This window comes from Solanum verrucosum, unplaced genomic scaffold, assembly GCF_900185275.1.
Source record: "Solanum verrucosum unplaced genomic scaffold, falcon-dt-bn FXZP01000220.1, whole genome shotgun sequence".
Classification (NCBI taxonomy): Eukaryota; Viridiplantae; Streptophyta; class Magnoliopsida; order Solanales; family Solanaceae; genus Solanum; species Solanum verrucosum.
In genome coordinates, this window is record NW_026020308.1 from 306,890 (window position 1) to 334,514 (window position 27,625).

At 35.6% G+C, this 27,625-nt stretch overlaps 2 protein-coding genes and 2 pseudogenes across 2 annotated transcripts; all 4 read left to right on the forward strand.

Moving 5' to 3' along the window:
• The first annotated feature begins 335 nt into the window (after positions 1 to 335).
• On the forward strand, positions 336 to 3,391 carry LOC125835135 (tubulin beta-2 chain-like). The gene is made up of 3 exons (XM_049514273.1): positions 336 to 809; positions 1,773 to 2,042; positions 2,501 to 3,391. The coding sequence occupies exons 1-3, from the start codon at positions 416 to 418 to the stop codon at positions 3,172 to 3,174; spliced, it is 1,338 nt and encodes a 445-aa protein (XP_049370230.1). The 5' UTR covers positions 336 to 415; the 3' UTR covers positions 3,175 to 3,391.
• A 2,800-nt stretch (positions 3,392 to 6,191) lies between these two features.
• On the forward strand, positions 6,192 to 7,639 carry LOC125835072 (uncharacterized). The gene is made up of 3 exons (XM_049514208.1): positions 6,192 to 6,252; positions 6,808 to 7,140; positions 7,458 to 7,639. Exons 1-3 carry the CDS (start codon positions 6,192 to 6,194, stop codon positions 7,637 to 7,639), a joined length of 576 nt encoding a protein of 191 aa, XP_049370165.1.
• A 5,854-nt stretch (positions 7,640 to 13,493) lies between these two features.
• LOC125835133 (putative late blight resistance protein homolog R1A-3) lies at positions 13,494 to 17,477 on the forward strand (annotated as a pseudogene).
• Positions 17,478 to 22,046: 4,569 nt separating this feature from the next.
• LOC125835073 (receptor kinase-like protein Xa21) lies at positions 22,047 to 26,732 on the forward strand (annotated as a pseudogene).
• Positions 26,733 to 27,625: the final 893 nt, after the last annotated feature.

A 27,625-nucleotide genomic window follows, 5' to 3' on the forward strand; every position in this document is an offset into this window, starting at 1 on the left:
ATTTTTAAGATTAAGTGGGACCAACAAGAATAAAAGAAGAATTGTACCTTTAAATAGTTACCATATAAGGAAATGTGACATTCTTTTTGGGACTGACCAAAAAGGAAATTGTGTCACATAAAATGGGACGGAGGAAGTAAATAAATAATTTTCAGTTTTCACAAGCTAAACCATAGAATATGTAACTTCCTCAAATTTTGTTACCCATCCACTTGTTTGGACTTAGATTTTCCCACCATTCCAACAAATTTCAAATTTTCAAACACCACAAAACCACAATCACCACATTCCCTTATAAACAAACTCATTTTGCTTCATTTTTTTTCTTCATTTCTCATACAATTCCTAGAATTCATCATTCTCTCTCCTTTCATTCTCGTCCTTCCTCCCTCGACGATACCCTTTATCTATAAAAATGCGTGAAATTCTCCATATACAAGGTGGCCAATGCGGCAACCAAATTGGGGCTAAGTTTTGGGAGGTGGTATGCGCCGAGCATGGGATTGATGCAACCGGGGCGTACCATGGGGAGACAGATATTCAACTTGAGAGAGTCAATGTATATTATAATGAGGCGAGTTGTGGGCGCTTCGTACCTCGTGCTGTTCTTATGGATTTAGAGCCTGGTACTATGGACAGTGTTAGATCTGGAACTTATGGTCAGATTTTTAGACCTGATAACTTTGTATTCGGTCAATCTGGTGCTGGTAATAATTGGGCTAAAGGTCATTATACTGAAGGTGCTGAGTTGATTGATTCGGTTCTCGATGTTGTTAGGAAAGAAGCTGAGAATTGTGATTGCCTACAAGGTATTTTGTTTAAATTGATTTGAGAAGGTGTAATTGGTGATGCTGATACGGTGTTTGTCTAAATGTTTATATGTATTTTTCATTTGTTAATTCGTGTTGGTTGTTTATGATGTTGTAAGTTTATGATTTTACGCGTTTGAGAAGCTTAATATTATGTTTGCCTACAAGGTGTTTGTTTAAATGTTTATGCGCTTTTTTTGATTTGTTTACTCGTGCTGATTGTTTGTAAAGAAGCTGAGAATTTGTTTAAATGTTTATGCATGATTTTGATTTGTTAACTTGTGCTGATTGCTTTTTATATTGAAATTTCTGTGGGTCTTTATCATTGAGAAGCTGAAATAACAAACATTTAAACATAAATTGTGATGCTGCTAAGGTGTTTGTTTGAATGCTTATGCATGTCATGATGTATTTTGTTAATTTGAGAAGCATAAAATCGTGATTGCTGACATTTATGTTTAAATGTTTGGGATTGCCTACATGGTGCTGTTTAAATGCTTGTGCATATACTGATTTGTTTATCTTGTGGGATTACGTTTGATATGGTATGTTCAATAATTTTACCTTTTCATATATGCTTATGATTTCATTTTGATATGTGAACATAGTCATGTTATCACACTTCAGGTCTGGTATGTGTGTGTATTTAGAGAATTTATCGTTTTAGAGAATCTCGACTTGCTTTAAAAGATGAACATCGAATGAATCAATGGTTGGTACACAGTGGGTGCTATGTTGATTGAATCTATTCTTGAGGTTGTGCACAAGTAACCTGAAAATTGCTATTGCCTAAAGGTGTTCTCGAAATGTTTGTTCATATTATAAACTCGTGGAATTGGTTCAACTATCAGCCTATCACAAGTTCTAATGTTTATTGATTTCATTTGCCTGTGACTTTATTTTTTTGGGTATATACATAGTCATACATGCACCATTGCTGCTTATATGTGTGACTATATGCAGGGTTTCAGGTGTGTCATTCCCTGGGAGGAGGGACTGGGTCTGGAATGGGGACACTTCTCATTTCAAAGATTAGAGAGGAATACCCAGATAGGATGATGCTGACATTCTCTGTCTTCCCATCTCCAAAGGTTTCAGACACAGTTGTAGAGCCTTACAATGCTACATTGTCTGTTCATCAGCTTGTAGAGAATGCAGATGAGTGCATGGTTCTTGACAACGAGGCTTTATATGACATTTGTTTCCGAACCCTCAAACTTACAACTCCTAGCTGTTAGTATCCTCCATTCATAGTTAATGACATAACTCATTTACTTATGCGTCTAGTTCAACAAGCAACGATTTTGAGCCGTGGTGATGGAGTCTTCTATATGTTATTTGATGTTAGATAATTGAAACTAATATCCTGATTAGCGCCAGTGGCCTCCCATTTTTGCAGCCATTTCATTTTTTCTTTTCAGTTTCATTTTCTTAAAGCTTATCTTAATCAATCTTCATGAAATGTGTTTCAACTGTTTAGTTATTAAAACTCTCCCTCAATTTTCATTCATAGTCTAACTTTATATAGTGATTTTTTGCGTAGCTGACCATAACTCATTTGGGATTGAGGGTTGGTTGATTGTGTTTGCTTAGCAACAATTAACATGAATATGCTTCATGCTGTGGGTCACTTATTCTGCAACTTCTGAGAAACTTATCCTTTTCCTGATGGTGCTTTTGTTTTCTAACAGTTGGTGATTTGAATCACTTAATTTCTGCAACCATGTCCGGAGTTACTTGTTGCCTCAGATTCCCTGGACAGCTTAACTCTGATCTACGGAAACTTGCTGTGAATCTCATTCCTTTCCCCCGTCTCCACTTTTTCATGGTTGGGTTTGCTCCACTTACCTCACGTGGTTCACAACAATACCGCTCTTTATCTGTTCCTGAGCTTACCCAACAAATGTGGGATGCAAAGAACATGATGTGTGCTGCTGACCCTAGGCATGGCCGCTATTTGACAGCATCAGCAATGTTTAGGGGGAAAATGAGCACCAAGGAAGTTGATGAGCAGATGCTTAATGTGCAGAACAAAAATTCTTCATACTTCGTTGAGTGGATTCCCAACAACGTCAAGTCAACAGTATGTGATATTCCACCAACTGGTCTAAAGATGGCATCAACTTTCATTGGAAATTCAACCTCAATACAAGAGATGTTCCGCCGTGTCAGTGAGCAATTCACTGCCATGTTTAGGAGGAAGGCTTTCTTGCATTGGTACACTGGGGAAGGAATGGATGAGATGGAGTTCACTGAGGCAGAGAGCAACATGAATGATCTGGTCTCCGAGTACCAACAGTACCAAGATGCAGTAGCAGATGAGGATGAAGAATACGAGGACGAAGATGAAGCATATCATGACTAGTATGCTTATGCCGGGAAATCTTATCTTATATTTTAAGTAATAGTTCGTTTCAACTGTGCATGAACTTTAGTAGTGAAGAGAAAGCGACTAACCTGTATTTTTGTCAAACTTGTCACTATCCCTTAATTGCATATTGAATATTTGTTGCTTTTGCTAAGCAATCTGTGATTGAGTGATGATAAAGCATGCTGTAGTTGGTATATACTCATACTACTTATGTCCAGTAAAATGACTCTTTGCTTATTATTAAAGCAGTAAAAACCAATAATATTGGAAACAGATACAATAACTTTCAAATTGTCTAATGCTCGCTTGAAGGATTGCTTGCCTAGGATCTCAACTCTCAAAACTTGGCTATTAAAATATTGATATCAAATTAAACATAAAAATTTGAGCACCTTGTTATATAGAGAGAAGTATTGAAAATACCTCTAAACTTTTTTTTTTTTGGGCAAACTTTCAGTACAAACTCATGTGGGCCTATTACCCAAATCCAATAAACAAAATTAAACACAAGAAAGATCAACCCAGCCCTCTGCTTTCTTTCTATGTACACGTCCCTAAAAAGTAGGATTTCCACTAAGTTCAAATCGACTCAATTCCTATTCATTTTACCTGATGCTGAACTGCTGCCTGCGATCTGCAGCTTCGCTTCATGCTTTCAAGAGTCAGTGATTCTTCAGTTTTAGTTTCCGCAGCCCCTTTGTTTCGTCTATTCTGATCTCCTTCTTTCTACATATCCCTCTCTTTTTTTCCCTGTTTCCTACTCTTAGCTCCATGATTTCTTTGTTGTAGGTGGTGATTGACTGTGGTGCTTGGAGAACTCCAGTCCACCTTCTCAGATTGGTGCTTAAGGCGTCTTCCAGGTTTATGCAACTCAACTTCTCCTTTTTGCCGAGTCCGTGCTTGTTGGGTGCGACATCCTAGGCTATCCTGCTTTTCACACTTCTTGTTCCCCTCGAGGCTCTCTGTAAATATTGTATATGTGAAAGAACAATGCTTTAGCCTCCCATCCCCTATCTCCTTTGTGGTGAAACTCTTAATTATGGGCAATTTAGTTTATCACCGTTGATGATCTTTCTCCCTTTTATATCCATGCTCCTGAAATCTGAAAAAATACAGTTTCCTTGCTCTATTGCTCTGTTCGCTAAATAGTCTGCTAACTGGTTTCCTTCTCTCATGATGTGCTCTTTCCCACTTAGGTGAGCTTCTATTTCCTCAATTGTATCACTGATGCACCATGGTACATTCCACTCACCCATTAAAACTTTGTATAGTAACAGAGAATCTGTTTGAATATAATGAGCGTGAATTATTTGTTTATCCTTGAATTATTGACACTTTTAAAAACACTCCTTATAACTTGACTAACTGAACTCTAGCCAAGTTTTGGAGTGTTTTAAGCACTTCTCTCGGCTTTAATATTCTCTCAGCTTTTTATTAAGAAACTCCGTGCTCTTACAAGAGTTTGAGACCACTTGCTATATCATGTGACAGATTTGGGTTGTATCTAGGTTTAGTTAGTCAAATAGAGCAGTGTTTTTAAAACTATCAATAGTTCAAGGATGCTTATGCCTTCATGGAAACTTTAGAGTTTGTGTTCCCTTGTTGGATAAACACCATCTACGCGATGCTCATCTTTCTTCCTTAACCAGAGGTCTTAAGTTCGAATATAATAAATTCGGTAGATAGTGCTTTACTCCCAAATTGGAACTTCTGAACATATTGGATTATACGACTAGGTCCCAAAACAGGTATCGAACACCTGTGAAAATCAATTGAGTGCACATGTGTACAAGTTACAACTAGTCATGGCTTTGGTTTCTATGTCAAAATTAACAATTAATTACTGAGCAATCCCTATTCCCTACCCATGCATGGAGCTTGATTCTTCTAAGAAAAAAAATAAAATGAGATTCCAGATTTCAGTGAATAAATAAAGATATAAATAATAAAAGAAAGACACAAGGCAATTTGAAATTTCCGCAAAATTGTCCACATTGAAACAATATAAAATAGCAAATCCAAATCACCATTCTGCAGGCTTTACTATATTATAACAAAAATAAGAACAAGAAAAAGGTCTCCATTCGGCAAAAAATTAGTCTAATGTACAAAGGGTAAAATGGTAAACAAAATTTTGTATCAACTTATAACTAAACTAATATTTTTTTATTATACATCATATATCCTATTTTTTTTATCGTTCGTTAATAAAGTATATGCACTTATAAATGATAACTAATGGGTCCTTCAGGATGATTCAGTTGGTTTGGAGGGTGGTTATCCACACGAATGACTCGGGATCGATTCATCCTCAATGCCTTCTCAATCGAGCATGTCGCACAGGGCTTGCCTAATGCGGTGTATATCCCCTATGTGGTTTGCAGACTATTACACAATGGAGGTTTACCCAGTGCGCATAAAATGCTCACCCAAAGGGCAGATGTTATAGCGACTGCGGGTTATTCTAGGGTTCCACAAATAATAATAATAATAATAATTATAATACTAACGAATGGATTATTGTTAACCTGAACATTACAATTCATGCATTATAATTTCGATATAACTTTGTACGCGAACCAAACGGCCCTTGTATGTATGTAATGATAACCTACAAAGAGTACACAAAATAATAGAAAGTAAATATCATTCAAAATACTAAATAAAGCTTTAAAACCACAAGAACCCTTGACTCATTTACAAACCGAGTTATAATTAACAATCAGTCGACACTGCTTGTGCAAAATCCTACGTACGTCATTGGTAATAACAAAATTATGTAATTATTATACTTATAATTTGAAAATTATTTAGTCTATCAATATAAGTAAGCTTAAATATATAACAAAATTTTAAAATATATAGTTACCTTTAAGTGGTTAGGTGGCATTTCTTATTGGACTCATCCAAATTTTGCCTATATAAAGAACCTTTTTTCTTCCATATATCTCATAAACAAATTCTCTTCTTACTTTTCTAAGAAGAAGGGATATTTTTCTTGTTTACAAAATATGGAGCTCATTATTTTCCTTGTTTTTTCATTTGTCATTCATGGAGCTCTTGCTAATAATGGTATGTACTCTTCTTTTATATATGTAGTATTTAAACGTACGTAAATACTAGTTTAGGAAACTTATGAGTTTCTCCTTAACGAAAGCAAATTTGTAGTAACATGATTTGTGTCACCGATCGTCAGGAATCCTCACAAGACAGATGAACTCCCTTTTTTCGATAGCCTAAAAAGATCCTCTATTATACAATCTTTATATTATTGATAAAAGTAATTATATAGAGCTAAATTTGGTAACACCTCTATGTTTATCTAATTCAAGGAATAGGACCTTGAGATTAAATCCTTTGTGTGGAGTAATTTTTCCTCAAAAATTATTTTGTTGTAAAATATTTGTTCTAGTATATGTTTTATAGTAGTTGATTGGTAAGTGAAAAGTATTTTTTGAAAAATAAATAAATTATTCCATATTAAAAATGATATTAGCAATTCAGAGAGGGTTCTGATGAAATTTTTGTATACAACTAAAAATCATTTTGTTAGTGATGATCTTGATGCTAGTGCTAATATCGATCGTGATCTTGATACATTTTTCGTATCATTATTTGATAATACAGGAGAAATTGTGTGTGAGGATTTGTCAGTAGGACTGTGTGCCTACTCAGTTGCTTCGTCAGGGAAGCGTTGCTCTTTGGAGAGTTATGAATCAATTGAGGGAACAAGAGGATACCAATGCAAGACCTCAGAGGTGTTAGTGTCCAATATTGACATAACAAATTTGATTGAAAGTGATGAGTGCATTAGTGCTTGTGGAGCCGATAGAAACTCTCTTGGCATTTCTTCTGATTCACTTCTTGAATCAACATTCACTTCTAAGCTTTGTTCTCAACAATGCAACCAAAAGTGCCCCAACATTGTTGATCTTTACTACAATTTGGCTTTGGGAGAAGGTATTACATTTCATAACTTCAAATGTCATTAACTTTTATGTAGTGTCATTATAAAAGAATTTATACACTATCTGGTCAACTGAAAGATGATTTAGCGGGCCAAATATAAAAGGAGCCCTTATTACACAATCATGTCATTTATAAGTAGTAATTTTAACTTGATGAAATGATCACATTAATATGGATGATGTAAGAGTTTTTTTTACAGTGTCAGTGTGTATAAGTTAAATCGTCTATTTTTAGTAATTAAGCTATAGATTTCCTTTGTATATAGAGTAAAAAAGAATGTGTCAATAACTTTTCATATATTGTGGCAGGGGTGTATTTGCCATCATTTTGCAAGGGAAGAACTTTGAATGGACGACGTGAAATGAGCCAAATCCAAAGTTCAGGTGTGGCGTGGGGACCGTCAGCTGCCTCGAGCGGATATGGTCGACAGTTGAGTGAAGGGCCTGCTGCAAGCGCTGCACTCGCATTCGAGGCTGATGCTCCGTGGTGATCATGAATCTTTTCCAATTGCACTAAAGAGTTCATATGTTGCTCTGTTTACACATTGCCCTTTTTGTTGTTTGCTTTTTTACTAAATAATCTATAGACGTTTGAGGATTACTTCAGTTGTCATTTCAATTCATTATATGAATTTTATTCTCATTTGATTCCATTTTCACACTTTCCCCTTTAGTCTTATCAATGAATGGATGTTACGTTATATATGCATGAAATGATGCGTATGACGTCACACTAGACCCAACGGTTGATGTAGTAGTAGTAAATAAGGATTAGCACGACATAAAATCATTGTCCTCCCAAGTCCCAGGGTATCTGCACGGAATTGGGACAAAATGTTTATGACTCTGTCTCTATCTAAGTATTGTTGCATCAGGGCTTCTTGTGCCACATATGTCCCTTGGATCTGATTGACCACTAATCGAGAGTCACTTTCCAACTCGAGTCCTGTAAGCACAGCCTCAAACTCGGTTTCATTGTTAGTTTGAGAAATGGTACTTAATTGATTTGTCGGATTATCTCTTTGGAAGGTGTAATGAGAATGAATCAGAGACCGGACATTTTGTTGGATGATCTATCTGTGAAGAGGATCCACACTCCTGAGACAGTCCGAAAGTATTGCTTCATTCTCAGCCACCGGGAGTATACATGTACCGAAATCAACTACAAAATCAGCCAAGACTCGAGACTTGATAACACTTAACAGTACATGGTTGCATACGTGATGTCTGTACTCACATTTTTTTCCAGGGTAAGCGCTCAAGAACTTCCACACATGGTGCTTAAAATCACTTAAATAACGGGATATTATTCGGGCCAAGGACCTGAAGCTTGTCCCCTCCTCTCATATCTTCAGCATATTCCTTAATCTTCATAGCCGAATCTTCAAGTTGATCAGGACTCCTTACAAGTTTGATTATGTTCAATGAACCAATATCCCCAAAACTAGGCGGAATCTCCTCAAGCTTATAACATTCCAACAGATCTAACTTTTCAAGAACGGGAAAGGATTCATCTCCAACCTTCCACTTTGCAAGAATCACTTCTTCCAACTTCAAAAATTTGAGATTCCCAAAGGTGTCTTCATCTATCAATTGCGATACGGAAATTAAATTGGATTTTAAACGAACATCACATATATACATAGCATATGCATAATCATAAACAAGGATTGTGCCATTTTCTTTAGAAAATTGCACCACTTTAGTCAGTTGCACTCGTGATGCTGCCAAACCAGTTGTATTATTTCAACCATTTGTATTAAATTTCAACTTGTTTGCGAATATGGATTGATTATGTTATATTTCGTAATACTATTATATTTAAACAATTTAGTTAATATTCTCATATAATATTTACATATGAAGGATTCATAAATCTTGAATCAAACAAAGAAAGTTGTACATGCAATTATCTATTACAAATAAATCTGACTTTTTCAAGTGTACCCGTGAAATTGACAACAATAATTATCCACCTTAAAGAAGACATATGTTAATCAATATTTCTACATTATGAAATACAATTTTTATTCGGAAACAACATCTTGATATGTATGTGGATATAAGGAGGAGACTATAGTTTCTTAAAAATAAGACACAAACTTTAAGATATGAAACATTTACAAACATAATCAACGTTACTTATGTTTACCTATAAACTATATGTCCTTGAAATATTAAAAAAGTAAGGAAAGTGTCACACTGAGTATAAGATATATGAGAACTACATAAGAAAAATGTTATACCAATTCAATTGATTGTGTATAGCTACAAATAATTACCCTTTCCAAAATTTAGTCACTTATTACTTACATGTTTTAGCATCATCTATATCATTTTAAAAAGTTGTACTAACTAACATGGGACACACGTGCAACTGCACGCACGTGTCCATACTATACTAAAAGTGGAAAGAGTTTAAGCCTAAAGTTAAATTACGAAGATGTCCATCAAAAGTTCACTATATTATACTATAAAATAAAAACATTTAATTAATGTATAATTTGATCAACTACACTAAATTATATACACGATGAGAACATTTACATTCTCCACTATTAAATTAGCTTTAATTGTTGGGTTCGTAAGTGATTAGGCGTCATGCGGAAGCTTACAATTACAATCAAGACATTGATAAATTAGATGACAAAAACTTATACTAAAATATAATATTATTATATGAAAAGTAATTGTAACATCCGACAATTTGAAGTGGCTTTGAAGAAGCTTGAAATTTGGAAATAGTCATTTTTGGAAAAATTTAAAATCTGGAAATTTGGCAGTCCAGAATCTGGAAAATTTGGCTAAGTTCAAAAATCTGGAAATTTGGCTAAGTGTGGAAATCAGTGAGTTTTTGGCCAACTTTGAGCAGTCGTAACTCCTAGCTCAGGATGAGTTAGGAGTAGTTCCAGTTATGGTTTCGAAGCTTGTGGAATGATCTTTCCAACGCCATCGAGTTTTCTCGATTCCGAGTTCGTATGAGCGAGTTATGCCCTTTGAAAGTTGGGGCAGTTGGCAAGGAGTCCGTCCGGAAATTTAAGGGCATTTTAGTCTTTTCACAAATCATTTCTTTTGAGCTTATATTGTTGTATTAGGCTGATCTTTGGATCATTTTGTCCCATTTTGAAAGAGAAAGAGTTAGGGTTCTTGAGAGTGAAGAAGAGAAGAAGAAGAGAAGAAGGAGAAGAAGAAGAGAAGAAAGAGGAGATCAACAAGATTCGTCAAGATCATTGTGGATTTTCGTCAGGGGTGATCCCTATCAAGGTATGTGAGTTCTTTGTGTGGGTTGATCCTTTCCCCCACTCACCAAGCTCATGTTTATGGTTTGAGAAAAGATTGGATTTGTTGTTGAAGTTGTTAGTTGTTGTTGATGTTGTTAGTTGTGTTGTTGAAGTTATTGTTGGTTGTGGGACAGGATTGGGCTGTGTATTTGAGTTGTGATCTATTGTATGTTGAGAGATTGATGATCCTTAGTGTTGGTTGGTTCATACCCCCACACACCAACTCGTTTTTAATTCCAAGAGAAGATTTATTGGTTGTTGAAGTTGTAGTGGTGTTGTGTTGAAGTTCTTGCTGGTTTAGTACAGATTTCTGGCTGTGATTTTTGAGTTGAATCTATTGTATAATAAGGGTCTTTATGATTCTAAGTGTTGCTGCTGAAACCTTGAGGTTGAGAGGGTTTAGAATTGGAAAGAAACAAGGGGAAAAAGTCGGATTTTTGGGGAAAAAGGGACTGGGCTGTCGCATCTCTCCTAGTGCCAAGGACACCAATCCTTCCCTTTCATTCACCATTTTTTTTCATACATGTTCCTAGGTATTATACCTATGTTTCCTAGTTGTTTCCAACACTCCAAGGTACTTCTAAAAGTCAAGTAAAAGTACAAGTCAAGTGAAGTTAGTTTCCAATTCAAGTGAAGTTAGTTTCCAATTCAAGTGAAGTTAGTTTCCAAGTCAAGTGAAGTCAAGCTTAGAAGTAAGTAAGTCAAAGCAAGTCTTTAAGGTTTTCCAAGAGTCTTCATTGAACGTTTTAACTTCATTCTAAGGCTCAAGTTCCAAGTTAAGTATTGAGTTTCAAGTCAAGTCAAAAGTTAAGAGTTTCATGTTAAGTTAAGAGTTTCACATCAAGCCAAGAGTTCAAGTAAAGTAAAGAGTTTAAAGTTGAGTTCTTTTCTCAAAGTTATTAGGGAACTATGTATTCCCAAAGAAGTTTTAAAGAAATGTTTTTACATTTAAACAAGGTTGAAAACTGAGATTTCCAAAAGAGCCTTCGGGCTAGTTTTTGAGTAATTATCTCATAACAGCAGGAAGAAATATGTTTTAAAAACATAAGAGCCAGTACATTTTTGGGAGTTGTATCGAGCACCGAATTGGGGGAGCGTTCAAAGAACCCACAGCCCCCATAGAACCATGTTAGCCACCATGGGTAGAAAAGGATCATACTTTTTAGATGAATCCTTTTCAGATTAGACTAGTGGATCCATTAGGCAGTTCAGGTCTTATATCTTTGGCCGGGTATAAGATGCTCTGGCAGCGTGAGGTCGATCGCTGTATCATCACTATAGCTCTTATGTGATGGTTGTCGGTTAGAGAAACTCCCACAGCAGTTATTGTATTTTCATACACAGAGATTATTGTATTTTTATATACATCAGTTCATTGTATTTCTATATACATTTCAGGCTTATTGTATCCTTGTATACACACAAAGTTTATAGCATGTTTTAAACAGTCTTTCTTTATATCGCACTTGTTTTAAATTGCATTATATTGAAAGAAGTCAGTCAGGTTGAGTTGAGTTGAGCCAGGTAAGCTATTCAGTTTCTTCCAGATTTCCTTCTAGCCTTTGTTGCTTAGTTTTCCAGCTCGCATACTCGTACATTCCATGTACTGATGCCAGTTGGCCTGCATCATTTGATGATGCAGATTCAGGTACCCCAGATCAGCATCCTGCACGTCGTTGATCCAACTGAGCACTCCAGAGTCAGTGGTGAGCCTCCTTGCATTCCAGAGGACTCAATTATTTTGTGTTCTTAGTTTTTTGTTTTATTAGGATGTTGCGGGGTTTGTCCCAACATCCATCTCAGTATTTTAGAGGCTTCATAGACAAACAGTCAGTCAGTTAGTTTTGAGTCTCTCATCTATATATATATGTAAATATTCTATTTTGAGATTCGAGTTGCCTTTATGGCCATATTTTATAAGTTAAGTTGTTTTCTAACCTTGCATTAGCATTGAGTTATTCTGTTGGGTTAGGTTTCCGCTGAGTTAAGAAAGCCAGGCCAAGGGTTCGCTTGGGGCCAGAAATGGTCTCCGGGTGCCGGTCCCGTCCAGGGTGTAGGCTCAGGGCGTGACAGTAATGTAAAAGAAAATAAATATTAAAATTGTTGAGAGAACAAAATCTCCCCATAAACAAAACTCTTAAGCAACTACATTGTGGATCCTATTATGTTATGCTATGAGAATAAGGATCTTCAATTTATAGATCTCCAAACATTTCTCTAAGGAAAGAATAGCCCGGCCGTAGTTGGATCTCACAAAGAGAAAGGGAAACAAAATGCAGGAGAAAGAGAGAGGGTTAAATACTTACTCACACCAATGGTTTACAACAAATCAATAGATGCATGACATTATCACTTAGTCATGGTTAATTAGTTAATGTATATTTTCACTTCATTAAATTATTACTTACCCATGATAAGTTGTATTAGTTTGGTATTAATATATGGTGCAGGTGAATTCTTACCGGGTAAGAGGGAGGGGGTTGGAGAGAGCGGAGTGAATAGAAGCAGATCTTTTAAGTTTTTTTCTAAGAAGACAAAAATTTCCCCTCACTAATGAAAATATATTACTAAAGCTATTAGAGATATAAAGGTTCGGTATCACTTGGTCTCGTTTATGGATGTTGAAATCCCACTATAGTAATGCTAATAAAAAACCAAAAATGAGGGGTAATTAAAGAAAACAGAAAGTGGTCTGAAGAGGGTAGAGTATCAGATTTCTAGACAAGAGATTGCACATGATAAATGGGAGATTTGGTTTTGTAGTCCATTATACATGTTAGAAACGAATTTATTTTTATTTTTATTTATAAATACGAAAACCACTGCAAGATGGAAATCTTTTCGCGTGAAAATAGTAAAAAGGAGTAGCCAAAATTTAATGAAATGAACTTGACAAGAAGAAAATGGTTATAAGTTTATTATGCAAAAACTTTCAAAAATTCAATAGACTTCTCACTTTTATTTTCTTCAACTTAAGACCTCTTAAGTTTGGTTAAAATGTCTGTCCAATGAAAATTATTGATTATTCTTATCTTTTCATCTTCTTTCTCCTGATAAGTTTTATGTACTTTTTATGCATCAGGTCTTGAGAACTTGAAAGGAAGGGAAGGAAAAGTTGAATCATGGAAAAACGAAAAGATAATGAAGAAGCAAACAACTCATTGGTATGTTATTTGATAGAGTGAACTGTAAAGTATTGAATTGTAGATATGTGGCTTTAAAAATTTGATATGTGTTATTTTGACAGGTGTTATTTTCTGCTCTTCTCAAGGACATTGCCGATATTCTGGATTTCCTAGAGAATGAGGAAATTCAAAAAGCTCTTGACAAAGATCAAGTTGAAAAGCTAAAATTGGAGCTGGCATTTATTTGTACATATGTCCAGCTTTCTTATTCCGATTTGGAGCAGTTTGAAGATATAATGACTAGAAAAGGACATGAGGTTGAGAATCTGCTTCAACCAATTTTGGATGATGATGGCAACAACTTCGGGTGTGAATATGTCCTTACTAGCCTCGTTGGTAATATGAATGACTGCATCAGCTTGCATCATCGTTCTAAATCAGATGACACCGTGATGGATGAGCAATTGGACTTCCTCCTCTTGAATCTCTATCATCTATCCAAGCATCGTGCTGAAAAAATGTTTCCTGGAGTGACTCAATATGAGGTTCTTCATAATATATGTGGCAACGTAAGAGATTTCCATGGGTTGATAGTGAATGGTTACATTGAGCACGAGATAGTTGAATATGTCTTACCTCAGTTTCAACTGATGGCTGAGAGAGTAGGACACTTCCTTTGGGAGGATCAGATTGATGAAGACTCTAAACTCTCCGAGATAGATTAGGATGATCAGACTGATGATGACTCTCAACTCTCCGAGCTAGATGATGATGATCAGAATGATAGAGACTCTCGACTCTTCAAGCTAGCACATCTACTCTTGAAGATTGTTCCAACTGAACTTGAGGTTATGCACATATGTTATACAAATTTGAAAGCTTCAACTTCAGCAGAAGTTGGACGCTTCATTAAGAAGCTCCTGGAAACCTCTCCGGACATTATCAGAGAATATCTGATTCATATTCTACAAGAGCATATGGTAACTGTTATTACCCCTAGCACTTCAGGGGCTCGAAACATTCATGTCATGATGGAATTCCTATTGACTATTCTTTTGGATATGCCCAAGGACTTTATTCATCATGACAAACTTTTTGATCTCTTGGCTCGTGTTGGAGCACTTACCAGGGAGGTATCAACTCTTGTACGTGACTTGGAAGAGAAATTAAGGAATAAAGAGGGTACCGATGAGACAAACCGTGCCACTCTAGACTTGCTGGAAAATATTGAACTCCTCAAGAAAGATCTCAAACATGTTTATCTGACAGTCCCGGATTCATCTCAATGTTGCTTCCCCATGAGTGATGGACCGCTCTTCATGCATCTGCTGCACATACACTTAAATGATTTGTTAGATTCCAATGCTTATTCAATTGCTTTGATAAGGGAAGAAATTGAGCTGGTGAAGCAAGACCTAAAATTCATAAGATCGTTCTTGGTGAATGTTGAACAAGAAATGTATAAAGATCTTTGGGCACGTGGTTTAGATGTAGCATATGAGTTAAAAGATGTCATTGATTCAATTATTGTTAGAGATAATGGTCTCGTACATCTTATTTTCTCACTTCCCATTACCATAAAGAAGATGAAGCTTATCAAAGAAGAGGTCTCTGATTTACATGAGAAGATTCCCAAGAACATGAGCCTCATTGTTGTAAACACCCCTAAGAAGCCAGTTGAAAGCAAGTCATTGACAACTGGTAAAATAATTGTAGGTTTTGAGGAAGAGATAAACTGGTTACTTCGAAAGCTCACCAGTGGACCAGCAGATCTGGATGTCATTTCGATCACTGGTATGCTGGGTTTAGGTAAAACTACTTTGGCGTACAAAGTATACAATGATAAATCAGTTTCTAGCCATTTCGACCTTCGTGCATGGTGCACAGTTGACCAAGGATATGACGAGAAAAAGTTGTTGGATAAAATTTTCAATCAAGTTAGTGACTCAGATTCAAAATTGAGTGAGAATATTGATGTTGCTGATAAGCTAAGGAAACAACTGTATGGAAAGAGGTATCTTATTGTCTTAGATGACGTGTGGGATACTACTACATGGGATGAGTTAACAAGACCTTTTCCAGAAGTTGAGAAAGGAAGTGGAATTATTTTGACAACTCAAAAAAAGGAAGTGGCTTTGCATGGAAAGCTCTATACTGCTCCTCTTAATCTTCGATTGCTAAGATCAGAAGAAAGTTGGGAGTTATTAGAGAAAAGGGCATTTGGAAAGGAGAGTTGACCTGATGACCTATTAGATGTTGGTAAAGAAATAGCCGAAAATTGTAAAGGGCTTCCTTTGGTGGCTGATCTGATTGCTGGAGTCATTGCTGGGAGGGAAAAGAAAAGGACTGCGTGGCTTGAAGTTCAAAATAATTTGAACAATGAAGTGGAAGTGATGAAAGTTATAGAATTAAGTTATGACCATTTACCACATCACCTGAAACCATGCTTGCTTTACCTTGCAAGTATTCCGAAGGACACTGCACTGACAATCTCTTTCTTGAAAGCTGTATGGAGTGCTGAAGGACTTGTGGAACAGACAGAGATGAAGAGTGTGAAAGAAGTGATGGATAACTTAATTTCCAGTAGCTTGGTAATTCTTTTCAATGAGATAGGTGATGAACCGAGTTGCCAACTTCATGATCTTGTGCATGACTTTTGTTTGATAAAAGCAAGAGAGGAAAAGTTGTTTGACCAGATGAGTTCAAGTACACCATCTTCTTCTTCAGATTTGATGCCACGTATAGTTACCATTCATTATAACAGCGAGTTATTGGGGCTTAACAATTTTGTCCTGTTTGATTCAAATAACAAAAGGCATTCTGGTAAACACCTGTATTCTTTGACCATAGATGGAGACAAGCAGGACGATTGTCTCTCTGATACATTTCACCTAAGACACTTGAGGCTTCTTAGAGTGTTGTACCTGGATCCCTCTTTTATCAAGGTGAACGATTCTTTGCTGAATGAAATATGCACGTTGAATCATTTGAGGTACTTACAAATTGGGACAGAAGTTAAATTTCTGCCTTTGTCTTTCTCAAACCTCTGGAATCTAGAAACTCTGGTGGTTGAAAATGACGGAACAATCTTGATACTATTACCGAGAATTTGGGATCTTGTAAAGTTGCGAGTTGTGCACATGAATACTTGTTCTTTCTTTGATATGGATACAAATGAACCAATTCTGATAGCAGAGGACACAAAGTTAGAGAAGTTGAGATTATTAGAGAAACTGGTGCTTTCCTATTCGAAATGTACAGAGGATATTTTCAAAAGGTTTCCCAATCTTCAAGTGCTTGTATTTGATGTAAAGGAACCATGGGATTATTCAACAGAGCAACATTGGTTCCCGAAATTGGATTGCCTAACTGAACTAGAAGAACTCATAGTACGTTTTAAAAGTTCAAACGACAGTGGGTCCTCTATAGCGACAAATCGGCTGTGGGATTTTCACTTCCCTTCGAGTTTGAAAATATTGTCGTTGTATGACTTTCCTCTGACATCCGACTCACTATCAACAATAGTGAGACTGCCCAACCTTGAAGTGTTGTCCCTTTATGGTACAATCATCCATGGGGAAGAATGGAGCATGGGGGAGGAAGACACCTTTGAGAATCTCAAATGCTTGAAGTTAAATAAAGTGACTCTTGCCAAGTGGGAGGTTGGAGAGGAATCCTTTCCCTCGCTTGAGAAATTAAAACTATCGGGATGTCATAAGCTTGAGGAGATTCCGTCTAGTTTTGGGGATAATTATTCATTGAAAATTATCAAACTTGTAAGGAGCTCTCATCTTGAAGATTCTGCTCTCAAGATTAAGGAATACGCTGAAGATATGAGGGGAGGGGACGAGCTTCAGATCCTTGTCCAGAAGAATATCCCCTTATTTAAGTAGCATTATGGTTGAAAAGTAGATTGTACTTTGCTGGGTTATATTGTATATGATTCAGAAAATTCTGTTATGAAACAAACATTTTTGTGGGACTTCTCTGAGTTTCTTTTAAAAAACTTACAAGTTTTTTAACATGTAGAATTTGAGTCTCAACTGAACTATTTGTGAATATTACCTAGAATTTGAGTAGATGAGCATGTGTTGTTTTAGACTCTACCAATATATTGATGCCATTAGAAAATTAATTTCTCATAATAAAGTGTTTGATATAATAAAATCAATTCACTTTTTCACTTGTTTACTTCAACCTCCCTAATAGAATTAGCAAAAAATAATTTGCTTTTCTCATTCCAAAAAATAGCACCAAGTTTTCTCATTTGCATCAACAAAACTTTCAAGTATAGCATAATATTTTTTCTCATAAAACAATCCACCAAATTTTGTACAAAGTAAATTTACCCGATTTGCTTGTACATGCTATACTTTATACACAATATCATATAAAGTGCAATTAATCATGTATCTTATTTTTTATTAGGCTATCAAACTCCTTCTTTCTATGTCACACCATTTTCACAGTTGAATCAAAAGGAGTTACAAGACTCACACAACCAATAAGATTGTATTTCACAATTTTTTCAATATTGTGACTTGACAAAGAAAATTCCATCACATGTTTTATGGTACTTTTTCATTCCAAGAAAGAAATTTATCTCACCCAAAACATTTCATGTTAAATGACTACTCAACATGTTTTTCATAATTTATTTATAACTCGCATGTTAGAACCAAAAATCATCTCATTACAACCAAACAACAAGATGTGATTTATTCCACAATAAATATATGCATTTGTAATACTCTTTTTTTGGAGCATTTCTCAAAGATGCACAAATCACAATTTCACAAAAAAAAATTTTTTATCATTTCATGAACCCCCACTATTTTAAGAATTTAAATATCACTTTTTCATGAAAAGTAGTGTCACTTTATTCATGAAAATATTAGGGATAAGGCAGAAGTACCCCCCTAGACTATGACCGAAATCCCAGAGATACACCCTAACTAAACTAAGGTCCTATTACCCCCCTGAACTTATTTGTTTTGTAATTTTGTACACCTTTTGTCTTATGTGGCACACTCCGTGACTCCACACAATTGAGGCGCGTGGGAGATATTTGGATGCCACGTAAGCCAAAAAGGTGCACAAAATTACAAAAAAAAAAAAAAGTTCAGGGGGGTAATAGGACCTTAGTTTAGTTAAGGTGTATCTCTGAGATTTCGGTCATAGTCAAGGGGGGTACTTGTACCATTTCCCAAAATATTAGGTAAAAAAAATTTCCTTTACCCTTTCTCCACTTGAATTGAGCAAGTTGAAAAATACTTTACTGAACACCCCTTCTCTTCCATCTCTTGAAGAGAGCGATGTTGAGTGGAATTATATTGAGATCCCTATCTTGATATCCACACTTTTTCAAACTATAACAAAACTTGTATCTCCTTAAAATTGTTCATGTAAAATGCCGTAAATATAATAAATTACAGTTGAAAATAAAATGACAAAAATGAATAAACAAATCTGTAGGCCGAGACACATATATCTCGCTCTCTTTAAGGAGATTCAAGCCCACTGCGGCGTAATCTACACCGACCCAACAATATATCTCTTGACTTGTCCCCTCCAAGATACAACAACCTAACAACGTCATACAACTCAAACAACTCCGGATTAGTTGAAGAGTCCAAAGCTCCACAAAAGAACACCTTCCTTCAACATATAAATATTCTCTTTTGTATAGTGAATATAGTAGATTTATAATATTTTTTTGTCTCAACTCTCTTTTTCACTCTATATTTTCTTGTACTTCTCTTGTTTTTCTCTTCTACCCAACACAAAGGAAGACCACACTATTTATTGGTGATGAATTCTTCCTTACAATGAATAGGAAGATAGTGGGTAGTAAATTTGCCAAATGAATGGCCCAAATGTTACATAAGTTACAAGACATAAAGATAGAATAATGGGTGAAATGAAGAGTTGGTGGTTACATAAGTTACTAACAACTAATGACCACTTTCTTCCACAATTGATGAAAGTAAAGAGACATGCATAAATATAATGTCCACCAATGGACATAACATGACTCATAATGTGAAATATGATATATTTTTATTAATATCAAAATGTCACACTAACAGAACATATTATTGAAAGTTTGATTAACTTTCTTATCTTTTTCCTTTGTGGTAAACAAGTGAGGCCCCATTGTAATTGATTCATGCTTTTGCTTTCTTACTTTTTGGAATAATACTATGCATCATTTTTTGTCTTAATTATTCCTCTACACTCGGGGGTCGTTTGGTTGTGGTATAAGATATACTTTATTCATGTATAAAAAGTTGCATTAGTTTTAGTAGAAGTTGCATAAATTATGTAGAAAATTCAACATAACTTAATAACTAATACCCGCATAACTAAACCAACATAACTAAATACTGCATAACTAATACCTGCATAACTAATACCTTCATAACTCTAACCAGTAACCAGACAACCCCTAATTATTTAGATATTAGTAATGTGAGTATTAGTTATGCAAGTATAAGTTATGTGGGTATTAGTTATGCATGTATTAGTTATACAAGTATTAACTATGTAGGATTTAGTTATGCGGAGTTTAGTTATGCATAAATTATTGCTTTGGATGTTGGTTTTTTATATTAAAAATTAGTAAAATTATATATTTTTTAAATTAAACATTTTTTTTTTTACAATTATACCATTTCTTTCTTTATCTTTGTATTTAAATTAAAACATTTCTTTAATTATGTAGAAGAATAAAGTAGTCAAGTGGGAGTGATAAGGGTAATATTGTTATTTTAACCTTTTACCCATGTATTATTTATACATGTAATATTATTTTATCGATCCTTCCCATCATGTTATTTCATTCCTTCTAACCATATGATATATGAAGCTCAATGGCCCAACAAATGCGGATTCTAGCTGCATAGGGCCCTTATTAAGGGGAAGAGCTCTTTACAATAGTTCAGTTGAGACTTTCATCAAATACACTGGCAATTAGAAATTGTTATTTGGATGATTTTGAGACCTGCCAAAGAATTAATTATTTTGTAAGCCAATTAGAAGCAGAGTTGGAAGGAATCTAGCAAATTTTTATACAAGTAAAATACTGAAAATTAGAAGAAGAAAACAACAAATGCTTGCCATTTCATTCTTCTCTTGGCAATTTGGTAGACTGAATTATTTTACTTTCTTAGTCTCCGCAGCCAATCAAACAGAAAACAATACGTGTTTTTGGCCATTAACTCTTTATAAAATTCCACACAGGCATCGCAACAAACTCAAGAACAATGTGTTTGTTTGTTCAGATTCAGTTTTAATATCTTTCAAAAACTCAAAATCCAGTTTTTGGAGTGTTTTTGAAGATTTGAAATAATTTTTTAAGAATTGGTTTGACACCTAGTTAGAGTTATGCAGATATTAGTAATACATGAATTAGTTAATTAGGCAAAGTTACTTATTCATGTATTACTTGTGCAAGGAATTGGAGAGAACAACTTGTATACTATTCAATAGGTAAACATGTATAAATACAATAGGAATAATACATATATTGGACCTTAAACTTGGCTTCAAATTTTAACTTTGACCTCCAACTTTCAAAGTGCACAAATAGACACTTTAACTATCCAACCTTTTAATAAATAAACATGCGTGTCTTACCTGGCAAAACGCGTGATGTGCACGCATTTTGCGCGAGTGAGAAGTAATTTTTGAGGCACACAACAGTGAAAAAAATGCTGAAATCACAACTCTACCCTTAATTAATTTTATTTTTTTATAGTTCTAAAATGGACGTGTAAAGTGTTTAATTTGTTGGCAGCCATTGAGTGGCTCACTAATACACGTGGCAGCGTTTGCATTTCACGCTCTTGGCTCCAAAAATTGCGTGTTTATTTATTAAAAGGTCGGATAGTTAAAGTGCTTGTTTGTGCACTATGAAAGTTGGAGGTCAAAGTTAAAATTTGAAGCCAAGTTTAAGGTCAAATATATGTATTATCCCAATACAATAACATTAAAAGCTAACTAAGGAAAGAAATAAAGAGGAAATCCTAAAGATATGCTATCTATCTATATCTTTGTACAATATCATGTAACATTTCTATATAGACGAATTTTATTAGCTCAGTTGGTTGACTGCTCAATATAAGACATTCCAAATTGACACTATTAGATAAAAGTCACTCCAAAGAGTACACCTCAAGAAGTTGACTGACTTTCACTAATACAACTTGACATACTATTAGCTAAAAGACACTCCAAAATGAAACTATTAGATAAAAGACACTCCAAAGACTGACTTTCACTTATACAACTTGACAGTATTTTCTAAAAGACACTCCAAAGACTGCACCTCCAGAGTTGACTGACTTGTACAACTCAATATTGATACTTTTAACCAAACAACAATGTAATTGATCTCATTATATAGATCTTCTAAGATCATTAATTATTTGCATTATCATTTCTTGTTTTAGATCAACAAAGTAAAAATTAGAAACCTTCTTGTCATTGTTATGGACAGAAGTTGCAATCTTCTCTTTGCTCTTGCAGTTTTTGTTCTTCTCTATACTTCTCTTGCTACTGTTCCTAATATTAGCACTGATGAAGCTGCTCTTCTTGCACTGAAATCACACATTTCTTCTCATCCTAACAACATCTTAGCAAGCAACTGGTCTTCTTCCAGCCCGGTTTGCAGCTGGATTGGAATCACCTGCAGCTCCCGCCACAATCGAGTCACTGCTTTAGACATTTCTAGCATGCAACTTCATGGTACCATTCCTCCACACCTTGGAAACCTCTCATTTCTCGTCTCCCTTGACATCAGTAACAACACTTTCCATGGAGATTTGCCAAAGGAGATGGGTCATTTGCAGAGGTTAAAATTGTTTGATATCAGAAGAAATAACTTCACAGGAGCCATTCCATCATTTTTAAGTTTGTTACCTAACCTTCGATACATGTACCTTGCGATGAACCAATTTTTGGGGAGGATTCCACCTTCCCTTTCCAATCTAACAAAGTTGGAAGTATTGAGCTTCCAGGGAAATTGTCTTGAAGGAGATATCCCTCGGGAGCTCGGTGATCTTCGCTATCTGACTTTTTTAGACCTGCAACTAAACAAGTTTACTGGCACAATACCACCATCAATCTTTAACATTACAACAATGCAAAACATTGCCTTTACCAGCAACAATCTTACTGGAAAACTTCCAATAACTATATGTGACAATCTTCCAAACTTAGAAGGGCTTTACCTATCAGGAAACTACCTAGGTGGTGTTATTCCCCCAAACTTAGAAAAATGCAAAAAGCTTCAAGTCTTTTCATTGACTTACAATGAGTTTACTGGAACTGTACCAAGAGAGCTAGCCAACTTAACTGCTCTAACAGCATTACACGTTGCAGCTCTGCATTTGGAAGGTAGTACGATATTTCCTTAAATTTTCTTTCTTTCGCCAAACAAGTAATAATATATTTCCCCAAAATTGACAGGAGAGATACCAATGGAGCTAGGTAATCTTAAGAAACTACAGCATCTGAGGTTAGCTGGGAACAAGCTTACTAGTTCTGTCCCTGCAAGCATTTTCAACATATCAACACTGCAGTCCCTAACACTTACAATAAACAAGCTTACAGGTACTCTACCTTCAGATTTAGGCTGTGGAATACCCCTCCTAGAAGAATTTCTTTGCGCAGAAAATAATCTAAGTGGTTTTATGTCTGCTTCAATCTCAAATTCGTCAAGACTTAGAATGCTTGATCTCTCAGACAACAGTTTCACTGGTGTAATTCCTGAATCACTTGGTACCTTAGAAAACCTTGAGCTTCTGAACTTGAACAACAATAATTTTATCAGTCATTCATCATTGAGCTTCCTTACATCATTAACAAACTGTAGGAAACTAAAAGCACTTTGGTTTTATGAGAATGCATTGGAAGGGGTTTTGCCAGCATCTATTGGTAATTTCTCAAACTCGCTGCAAATTTTTGAAGGAAATGGTTGTCAAGTTAAGGGCATCATTCCTGAAGAAATCAGTAATCTTACTGGTCTGACAAGGATGAGTCTGTTCAACAATGAATTGACTGGACATATTCCAAAAAATGTCCAAGGCATGTTGAACCTTCAAGAACTTTACCTACAAAGCAACGAGATTAAAGGAACCATACCAGATGTCATGAACAGTTTAAAGAATCTTGGTGCATTAGACTTGTCAGGAAATCAGTTTTCCGGTTCAGTGCCACCATGCTTAGGTAATGCTACTAGTTTGAGGACACTTCATCTAGCTTTTAACAGGCTGAATTCTAGATTACCTGCAAGCTTGGGGGGGCTTCGTGATATCATAGAGTTCAATATTTCATCCAATTTATTGAGTGGGGAAATTCCCCTCGAGATTGGAAATTTAAAGGCTGCGACAATCATTGATTTGTCAAAAAATATATTTTCTGGTAAGATTCCTAGCACTCTAGGGGGTTTACATCAATTGATTAAACTTTCTTTAGCACATAATAGAATAGACGGGCCTATTCCAGATTCATTTGGAAAAATGTTGGCATTGGAATTCTTGGATTTGTGTTATAACAATCTTAGCGGTGAAATTCCAAAGTCATTAGAAGCTCTTGTGTATCTCAAATACATGAACTTCTCATTCAATAAACTAAGTGGAGAGATTCCAACAGGTGGTCCTTTTTCAAATGCCACAGGTCAATGTTTCTTGTCCAATGATGCACTCTGTGGTGATTCTAAGTTCAATGTGTCACCGTGTTTCATCCAATATCACAAGAGGAAAAAGACAATCTTGATTCTATACATCATTTTGGGAGTGGGTGTGTTATTGCTTGTATTGGCCCTCGTGTATGTATTTATAAGATCGCAAAAGACAAAGAATAATACACGTCAAGTAGATGGGTGTATGGTAAAAGGGCATGAAAGAATTTCCTATTATGAACTTGAGCAGGCAACAGAAGGGTTCAACAAAAGCAACTTGCTTGGTAATGGGAGTTTTAGCATGGTCTATAAAGGGGTACTTAAGGATGGAACACTTTTGGCAGCAAAGGTATTCAATGTGCAATTGGAGGGTGCATTCAAAAGTTTTGACACGGAATGTAGGATACTCCAGAACCTTCGCCACAGAAATCTGACCAAAGTCATAACAAGCTGCTCCAATCTTGATTTCAAGGCCCTGGTGTTGGAATACATGCCCAATGGGACACTTGATAAATGGTTATACTCTCACAACTTGTTCTTAAATTTATTGCAGAGATTAGACATAATGATAAATGTTGCATCAGCAATGGACTATCTCCACAATGGCTATTCAACACCTGTGGTGCATTGTGACTTGAAGCCAAGCAATGTGTTGTTGGATCAAGAAATGGTTGGTCATGTCAGTGATTTTGGCATTGCAAAAATGTTAGGTGCAGGGGAGGCTTTCATTCAAACAAGGACAATTTCAACCATTGGATAAATTGCTCCAGGTATATTAGAACATTTTATAGTTAAACAATTCTTTCGCCTAGAAATGGATTGATACTCTCAGTTTTGGCATGTTGCATTTTAACTAGGAAGTTTTTATTATCATCTTTTACCATGATTACAGAGTATGGACAAGATGGAATAGTATCCACGAGTTGTGATGTTTATAGTTTTGGCATTCTGATGATGGAGACGTTCACAAGAAGAAGACCAAGTGATGAAATATTTAGTGGAGAATTGAGCATACAATGTTGGATTAGTGATTCCTTCCCAAGTGAAGTTCATAAGGTGGTGGATTACTATTTGGTACAGCCAGGGGATGAACAAATTGATGCAAAGATGCAGTGTTTGTTATCAATTATAGAATTAGCTTTGAGTTGCACTTTAGTGGCACCTAATGCAAGAACTAGCATGAAAGATGTACTTTCAACACTCCAAAAGATTAGGCTCCAGCTTGTCAGTAGTCAACACTAGGTGGAAGCAGATACTCTACATTATCTCTAAAAGATTTCTTTTGCAGGAATTTAGCTTACGAGTCGCTAACTTCTAGGATTTAATTATTTTTATTAGAGTGTCGTGTGGCTTGAATTTACAAGTTAGTTTCCTTTTTGTTTGTTATTTGAATTTGCAAATAAGTTTATTGCCATAAATGTAAGTCTTTGAGTGGTTAATAAAATAATTTCATTTGTCAACAGTGATATATTTTTTCTCTCCCAAAGCCTATGTTGTTTCTTTAATTTCATTGCTAAGAACCAATAATTCGTATCTAGAGCCAATTTCTTGAGGGAGTGTGAGATAAATTCCAAAAATAGCTTATCCCAGATAGCTCCTTTTGTAATTGATTGTGAAAAAGGAAGACTTAGGCTTTAGATCTTTGGGAGGCCGTGGAAGAGTACTCAAACCGACTTCTTGGCATTATTGACACTCAATCTAAAGATCCAAGAATTGTTGAGGAAGTTCTTGATGCGGTGCTGGAAAGATGAAAAGTATACATAACTATCTTGGAAAACAGAAAAAAAGGACTATGAAGTTGACTTTTTTGGCACATATCATAAAGGCAATAGAATGCCTAGTGCCTAAATTGTTGACTTGGTTTACTTTGATATTTTCTTCACTACTTGATTCATTATTTGCAAATTACAATTGGAGATTATCATACAGTGTGAAAGTCATATAAAAAGGCTTGACTACTAAAGCCCACACAGGGCAATTTGTCATAAAAATCTGCTTTAGCACATAAAATTCTTTTTTTATTGACCACAATAATGTTTGTTTCCATTAGTAGTAAGACATTAGTGTCTATTTCTGTTCACACTCCAACCCCACAGAAGAAAAACAGACAGAGGTGGTCACAACTTACAATACAACTTGTGCTAACCAAAAGTACTAATAACAAAATATCCAGAAACTAATAAACCTTATATAAATCAATTCTTGTTTTAGCTCAACAAGTAAAAAAGAGAGACCTTCTTGTCATAGTAATTAATTATGGGAAGAAGTTGCAATCTTCTCTTTGCTCTTGCAGTTCTCATTCTACTTCATCACCATACTTTACTTGCTACTGTTCCTAATATAAGCACTGACGAAGCTGCTCTTCTTGCACTTAAATCACACATTTCTTTTGATCCTAACATCATCTTAGCAAGCAACTGGTCTTCTTCCACCCCGGTTTGCAGCTGGATTGGAATCACTTGCAGCTCTCGCTACCATCGAGTCACTGCTTTAGACATTTCTAGCATGCAACTTCATGGTACCATTCCTCCACACCTTGGAAACCTCTCATTTCTCGTCTCCCTTGATATCAGTAACAACACTTTCCATGGAGATTTGCCAGTAGAGTTGGCCCATTTGCAGAGGTTGAAATTGATTAATGTCAGAAGTAATAACTTCACCGGAACCATTCCATCATTTTTAAGTTTGTTACCAAACCTACACTTTGCGTACCTCTCGAGCAACCAATTTTCGGGGAAAATTCCATCTTCTATTTCCAATCTGACAAAGCTGGAATTGTTGACAATACACACAAATTTTCTCAAAGGAGAGATCCCTAAAGAAATCGGTGATCTTCGTTACTTGATTGTCCTAAACCTGCAAGATAATCAGCTTACTGGCTCTATACCACCATCAATCTTTAACATTACTACAATGCAAGGAATTGCTCTTACCAACAACAATCTGACCGGAAATCTTCCAAAAACTTTATGTGACCGTCTTCCAAACTTGGAAGGGCTTCACCTCTCAAGCAACTCTCTAGGTGGAATTATTCCACCAAACCTGGAGAAATGCCGAAAACTTCAAATATTGTCTCTGTCTTACAATGAGTTTACTGGAACTGTACCAAGAGCGCTAGCCAACTTAACAGCTCTTACAGAATTATATCTTGGATTACAACACTTGGAAGGTAGTATGCTATTTCCTCACAAGATATCTGAAATTTTCTTCCTTTCCTCTCTTCACCAAACTTGTACTCATATATTTCCCGAAATTGACAGGAGAGATACCAGCGGAGCTAGGTAATCTTAAGAAACTACAGCTGCTGATGTTAGACCAGAATGAGTTTACTGGTTCTATCCCTGAAAGCATTTTCAATATATCAGCAATGCAGATCCTTGATTTTTC